The sequence below is a fragment of the Poecile atricapillus genome, chromosome 3 (assembly GCF_030490865.1).
Source record: "Poecile atricapillus isolate bPoeAtr1 chromosome 3, bPoeAtr1.hap1, whole genome shotgun sequence".
Taxonomy (NCBI): Eukaryota; Metazoa; Chordata; class Aves; order Passeriformes; family Paridae; genus Poecile; species Poecile atricapillus.
This window is the reverse complement of record NC_081251.1, coordinates 194932-201679: the sequence shown is the minus strand read 5'-3', so window position 1 is coordinate 201679 and position 6748 is coordinate 194932. Positions and strand designations below refer to the sequence as shown.

Here is a 6748-nt window from a genome sequence, read left to right as displayed (position 1 = left end):
CGGCTGGCTTTGACCTTCCAAGCATGGCGGCCGAAAAGGCGGGAAAATGCAAGGACCCCGGGCGGTGGGTGTCTACTCGACTGCCTGACAAACACCCCGACGCCGACGCCGCTCCGGCGCAATTTTCCGCGGCTTTTCCGGCCGTGCCGACACGGGCTGTACGCTCAGCGGCGCCGGGGCCGGACGCGAGCCAGCCGGGCTCCGACAGGCAGCGGTGTGGACGCCTCTCTCTGACGGGGTCCTTGCCGCGGCCGCGTTTTTGGGTTTGGCCCTCGCGGCGACCCGTACCTTCCCGCCGCTCCTCTCGCTCTGTGCTCTCCCCCCGGCCCGGGGAAATGGAGGAACCCCCCGATGGCTTCGGCTCCCAACGGTCGCTCCCCGGCGCTGGGTCCAGAGCGGCCCGAGGAGGGGATGCTCTGTGTGCCGGAACGGTGAGAGGTGCGGGCGGGTCGGGGGGACTTTATCCACCGAGTATATACCTGGGAGTATAATGATGATCAAAATAGATATTAAAAAATATTGAAGATAAACGGGCTGCTTGGTTTTTATTTAGTTAGAGGCAGGGTTTTTAAATAAATAAGAAAAAAATAAATAAAATATTTCAAGAATGAATATGTAAAGGTATAGAGAAATATATATATATATATATATGTAGGCATAAAAATAAGTAAAAATAAGTAATAGAAATATATATTGATTTATAATCTATAATATGATTTCTGTACGTATAGATGGTAATATGATATATTTTAGGATATGTTATGTGTTATGTATATCAACAAGGTATATAAATCTGATAAAAAATATATATTAAAAGATTTTTAAATACCGTTTAAGATAAAGGGACTGTTTGGTTTTTATTAGGTTTGCTTCGGGGCTTTTAAATAAATACTACAAAAATAAAAACATAGAAATGTATATTAAATATATCAAGATATAGAGATATGTGCAACCAGAAAAGTAAAGAAATAGAAGTAATGCAAATATATACAAACAGGTTTATGTTTAATCTATATATCTACATTATATTTATTTAATATATGTATTATATATATAATAAATATATATATAATTAAAATGTATATAATATATTTAATATATAATAATATATGTATACATGTTAAAATAATATATTTTGATACTTTATATATTGTGTGTTATATATAAATGAATATAGTATATAAATTTAAACACATGTTGTGGAAATAGATGTTAATTTTTTTTTTTTTTATTATTTTCATTGTTTTGGTAAGTTTCTCAGAGGCAATCCTCCCGTTGCAGCTGCTGACAGCACTGAAAACCTGTGTGCTTCGTGGTGTCCATCGCCCAGCTGGCAACGATTCCCTGGTGTTTGGTGCATTAAGTCACACCCAGCTGTGTGGGATGGCAGGTGAGCACATTGCCCGAGCCTTTTAGCTTTTCTGGCTCACACACAACTTCCTTTCCTTTTTTATATGGAAATCAGGGAAGAGGGTAGTGTATATTAGTATATTAGCATTTCTAGCAGATTTTTAACTGCCACTGATGCCCGTTCATCTTTGCAGTGTGGGTTTTCATGCTGACAAATCCTCTGCTTTGCCTTCTGCTCAGAGTCAGGTGGGCCCTTTATTGAACAGATTTATCTGCTACAAGGCTACGCAGAAGGATGGAAAGGAGGAACACAGGGGGGAAAAAAAAATAGATGAAAGGCCATGCATTGATCACCTGATGTACTCCAGAGACAAACATGGCTATTACAGGTAACATGGAGCAGCCCTTCTGGCCTTTTCAGTTGTATTCAGAGAGATGTTTGCCTGCTGTGAATATCTGGGTGCTTGGAGTTCACTCTGATTTTAACAAGCCCATCAATAATAAAACATTGTATTGATAGAGCAAGATCTACTTCTGTAAAGTTGTTGCTCCACAGAAAAGCAGCATAAAGAAGCTAGCTGGATTATTTGTATGATATGTAGCTTTTTTAGGATGTTTTGTTCTTTATATGGTGTTCATTTCAAATACAAGCGTGTGAACTTTGTGTTCCCTTTTAGGGGCTGGTTCTGGGGTAACAAGGAAACACAAGGCCTAAACACCTCTGGCTTGTCTGTCCAAGGATCTGCCTCAATTGTGGCTCCCATCCTTCTGAAGAACTCTTCAGCACAGTGAGTTACCTTCTATAACTATTTATTGTTGTATTGTTGTTGTGAGACCTCATTGCTGGGTGAGAAGACCAGGGGAAATTAAAGGCTGTATGCCACTGTTACTTCACTGAATTCTTGTACTCTGTTAAAATCAAAACAAAAGGGATTTACACTGTAAGAAACACTTAAATGTAAGTTAAGGTAAAGGTCACAGTGCTAAAACCTAAGAGCAGATAGCCTTGAGCTCCTTTATATTCCTACTCCTGCCTCCAGGGTATCATCAGCTATCCCCTAGATCTTGCAGTGGAAGAGATGCTGAACCATCAGCTGTTCCATATTCTACACCACGTGTCTTTTTACCATGCTCCTCTGAGAAGCATCTCTCCCTTCTCTGTTTCTTTGCAGACAAGAAGGGAGAAATTGGGATTGCCTTTGTTCTTTTGCCTGTTCATAAAAAGGCCGCTTGTGGCTGTGTGCAGTGGCAACTGCATCACAGAATCTTAGAGGTGATTATTCGCAGGTTAAGGAAATAATTCCCTTTTTTGTCACTGCTGCGCTGAATTTCATAGGCGTGTGTGTGGCTCGATGCCTAAGATATTTAAAGCAGGTTTTATTCTTACAGGGGTTTTGCACACTAAAGTGTGCGCCCAGGTTTTGTTTCCAGAGGTGAGGTGTAGCGCTGGGTGTTTCATTTGGTGTGTTACTTGTTCTGTTGTGTCAATAACTGCAGTGTCCTCCCTGTGCCTGTGTATTGCAGGGGCAGTCGAGTGCTGGTTATAAAGGTGGTGATAATTAGGAATAAGCTGTTCAAGCTTGGATAAATGTTTAGAAATCATTGCTTTGATATTGCTGTGTAAAACGCTCGCTCGCGGTGGGAGAATTCTCCAGGGTCAAGCTGTTCAGGTATGTGCAGTTTATTATATGGGTAAAGAGAGGGGAGAGCTGTGTCCGCCACCAGCCTCGGCGTCCACGTGGACGTTTCATTCGTTTTCCATTTATTTTATTCTCTAAATCTTCAGAGTGCCAGGAAAATACCGGGTTTTTTTAATGTAGGGCCATACTGGAAATACAAAACGTTCTCAGCTGGGCTCTCTTTTATAATTTTGGCTGTGTTCTCGGCCAATAGAAATGAGCAGAGGACAGAGCAGAGGCAGCTCAGTCCATGCTCCACAACATGGGATATTTTAGCTCATTCCGTAATTAAGAGACCAAAAGCCAAAAATGTTCCTCTAGAAACGAATGGCTTTCCCTGTTTGGGGTATCTCACTGTCCTCTCCTGGCTGCATTATCCATCTGCAGACCACTCCGTCTCCCCCAAGCTCTTCCATTAAATTCCCAGCCCACATTGCTTGGACCAGCATCATCTCTCTTAATTCCTGCCAGCCTGGAACTTGTTCATGAAGTTTCCTTTTATAGCTCCAATTGTTTGCACAAACCCAGAGGAGCCGCTTGGCCGGAGAAAGTGCCCAGTGGAGCATGTGGAGCCTGGCCCCAGCCAGGCTGGAACATCTCCCCGAATTCTCCAGGGCGTACAAAGTACAGCTGCACTCTGCAGATAATAAATGGAGAGCTCTGGGAGGCCTGAGCAAGCAGAATTGCTCATTTTTAATTCACAGCCTTGGAAATCAGGGGGGTTTTGAGGTGAAATTGTGCCCAGAGTTCCTTTGTCCGGTGGTCCCAGGGAGCCTTAGCGCTGCCCCTGGATTACAATGCAGGTTTGTCTGAGGTGCCTGCACGTAAAGAACGTCCAGAGTCACCTCTGACTTCACTGGAAGGTGCATAACCCCCTTTTTGGGGTTTTATTGCCAGGTAAGGGACTCTGCCCAGTCCTTCCTGACAGTCCACGTCCCTCTCTCCGTGTCCTACGTCTGTGTGACGGCACCGAGGGGCTGGGCTTCCCTGGAGCACCGCACCGAGATGGAGTTCTCCTTCTTCTACGACACCGTTCTCTGGAGGACAGGTGAGCCTGAGGCACTCCAAGGGCTATGGAAGAAGTGCTTCCTTCATGTTTTCCCCTTAGTTCCTGCACTGCCCCCAGAGTCCTGAGGGAGTGGGGAACTCGGAATATTGCCTTCCTCTGTGCTTGCGGGGGGCTTAGGCAGCCGATGGCTGGCAGAGGGAGCGTGCAGCTGGCTCACTGGAGGGTGATCCCAACTGAACCCTGCCTTGTGGAGGTGTCCCAAACGCTTCTGGGGCTGGCAGAGCCCAGCAGAGGAGAGCGAAGGTGCTGTGTGGGCTCCCAGTGGCGCTGTCCTTGCAGGGATCCAGACGGACAGCGTGCTCTCGGCCCGCCTGCAGATAATCCCCATCTACATCCGCGAGGACGGACGGCTGGTCAGCGAGTTCAGGACGCAGGCCAAGTTCAGAGGTGAGGGCAGTGATCCTGGCAGGGACACAGAGCAGGGTCACACAGAGCTCTGCTCTGACGGCACAGGCAGCGGAACGAGTCCCTGTCCCTGCCGGGAGCCCCTCTGGCCCTGCGAGGTGGGGCCTCTCCGCGCTCTGCCTCCCGTCACCTCCTTGTCCTCCCCCAGCGCTGTTTGTCACGGAGCACCACAGCCTGCCAGATGTCAGGTCCTCTTGGAGAACTCCAGAGCACCTGGGAGGCATCGAATTTGACCTGCAGCTGCTGTGGAGTGCTCAGACTTTTGATTCTCCCTACCAGCTCTGGAGAGCAACCAGCTCCTACAACAGGTGAGGGCTGGGGGTGCAGTCCCCTCCAGCAGCTTCCCCCACAGCACCACGTTCTCCCTGGCACCCCTCCAGCAGCCACGCCAGCAATAGCACGGAATGCTCAGGAGCTTGGTTAGAGCTGGAGCACTGCTGTACTGAGAGAAAAATCAGCTCAGCCTCTTGGAAAGGAATTTTTCCAGCGGTGAAGCCTGTGGATAGACTGATCCCAGAGTCACACTTGGCCCTCGGGGACTGCCGGATGACATTGCTGGGGCAAGGGAGAGGTGCTGCCCTGGGTGAAGAGCTTTGAGCTCTGCTTGGTGGCTGCAGGGTCTCCTGTCTGTTCCCAGGAAGGATTACTCTGGAGAATACACCATGTTCCTGATCCCCTGCACGGTGCAGCCCACGCAGCCGTGGGCAGAGCCTGGAGCCAAGCCCCTGCCCTGCACGGCTCACGCTCCCGAGCGGTAAGAGGGCAGGAGGGCAGGCTCGGCCCCTTTGGGGTGCACACCTGTCCAGACCTCATCTCCCCTTTGTTTCCTTCCTTGTCCCAATTGCAGGTTTTTGATCCTGATCACCTTCCAGCAGACAAGCCGCCCAGTTCCAGTTGTTTACTCCCAGAACGCAAGAGTTTCAGATCTGTAACGACGAGAAGGTTTTTCTAATGGACCCCACCAAATCGGAAAGGTCTCTGGCAGAAATGGATTACAAGGGGGCTTTTTCCAAGGGTAGGATTTACCTCTCCTCTTCTGCTTGTGCCCAGCGTTTCTGCTTTCACAGCTTCCATTCCCTGGAGAGGAAAGGGCAAAACCCACAGGTAGCTTTGCCTCTTCTACAGCAATCATTGACATCTTACAGGCCTGTGAAAGAGCAGCGTGCTCTGGCACCGCGTTTTGTCACTCCCACCCACCGAGCCCTTCCCAAACAACCCAAACCCTTCTGAACACGGACACTTGGCTCTAGCAGCGTTTTCCTGCTTGGGAAATTTCACCTGCCCCTCTTTGTCCCGACCTCCCCAGGGCAGATCCTGTACGGGCACGTGCTCTGGCACCCGGAACAAAACCTCAACGCTGCTTACAAGCTGCAGCTGGAGAAGGTCAACCTGTGCACAGGCAGGGATGGCTACGTGCCCTTCCTCGACCCCACGGGTACCGTCTACAACGAGGGGCCCCGGTACGGCTGCATCCAGCCCAACAAGTACCTGAAACACCGATTCCTCCTCCTGGTGAGTGCTCTGCTCCTGCTTCTTCCCGTTTGGGATTTGCTCTGGCAACCCGCAGGTGGTGGCTGCAAAGGGATAAGGGAGCCCGTGGGGGATGTTTTGTGCTGCTGCTGCTGCTGCTGCTGCTGCAAGCTGTGAACACCAGATCAGTTTTTCCCCACCCTTGGAGTGTGTTCCTGAATCGGTGCCCACGTGTAGGTGTGGAGATGTGGCATTCGGACTAGATCCCTGACACAGGTGTTTGGTGGGGCTCTGGCTTCCAGCCTCCCTTGGGAAAGCAGACAGCATCCCTCACGACACTTCTCTGACTTTCCAGGACCAAAACCAGCCAGAAGTGAGGGATAAGTATTTCCACGATGTGCCTTTTTGACGCCCACTTTGCTTCCCAGCTGTCGGAGTTCCACTCGGTGAGCAGCACGCCCGGAGTTGATGGATTTACTCTCAAGGTGGACGCTCTCTACAAGGTATGTAGTACCCAGTGCTTTTGGTAGCCCAAAATGGACTTCTCTGTCCAGGACCTCCCAAACACTTGGTGAATTGTAGACTCTGGGCCTTCAGAATTCACCTCTGATACAAGAAATGAAGATTAGGATGTTAGTCCCGTAATTTCATTTTTTTTTTTTCCCTGAGGCACTCATGAGAAAGCTCTTTAAAAACACATTATTCGTGTTCCTGAAGGAATTAATGCCATCGCAAAGGCAGGACACCTCACGGGGTGGTCCGTGCTCCCGAGGAG

The 6748-nt window shown here is 48.9% G+C and overlaps 1 protein-coding gene across 12 annotated transcripts; it reads left to right on the top strand.

The window, feature by feature from the left end:
* The first annotated feature begins 257 nt into the window (after positions 1 to 257).
* Positions 258 to 5935, top strand: LOC131577980 (extracellular matrix organizing protein FRAS1-like). Of its 12 annotated transcripts, none has more exons than XM_058836288.1 (8): positions 258 to 431; positions 1282 to 1390; positions 1591 to 1739; positions 2028 to 4077; positions 4378 to 4485; positions 4652 to 4811; positions 5141 to 5257; positions 5351 to 5536. In XM_058836288.1, exons 4-8 carry the CDS (start codon positions 4035 to 4037, stop codon positions 5433 to 5435), a joined length of 513 nt encoding a protein of 170 aa, XP_058692271.1. In that variant the 5' UTR covers positions 258 to 431; positions 1282 to 1390; positions 1591 to 1739; positions 2028 to 4034; the 3' UTR covers positions 5436 to 5536. The 12 variants fall into 12 exon arrangements, 11 of the variants coding, with proteins under 11 accessions (XP_058692271.1, XP_058692265.1, XP_058692267.1 ...); XM_058836282.1 differs by having other exon boundaries at positions 1262 to 1390; XM_058836284.1 differs by having other exon boundaries at positions 1254 to 1390.
* The last annotated feature ends 813 nt before the right edge of the window (positions 5936 to 6748 follow it).

Excerpts from the sequence above, each read along its gene's own strand:
- LOC131577980 (XM_058836286.1), top strand. The coding sequence starts at position 4,035 with ATGGAGTTCTCCTTCTTCTACGACACCGTTCTCTGGAGGACAG. Across the intron at positions 4,078-4,377 it reads CACCGTTCTCTGGAGGACAG|GGATCCAGACGGACAGCGTG; the intron begins GTGAGCCTGAGG and ends CTGTCCTTGCAG. Across the intron at positions 4,812-5,140 it reads GCAACCAGCTCCTACAACAG|GAAGGATTACTCTGGAGAAT; the intron begins GTGAGGGCTGGG and ends GTCTGTTCCCAG.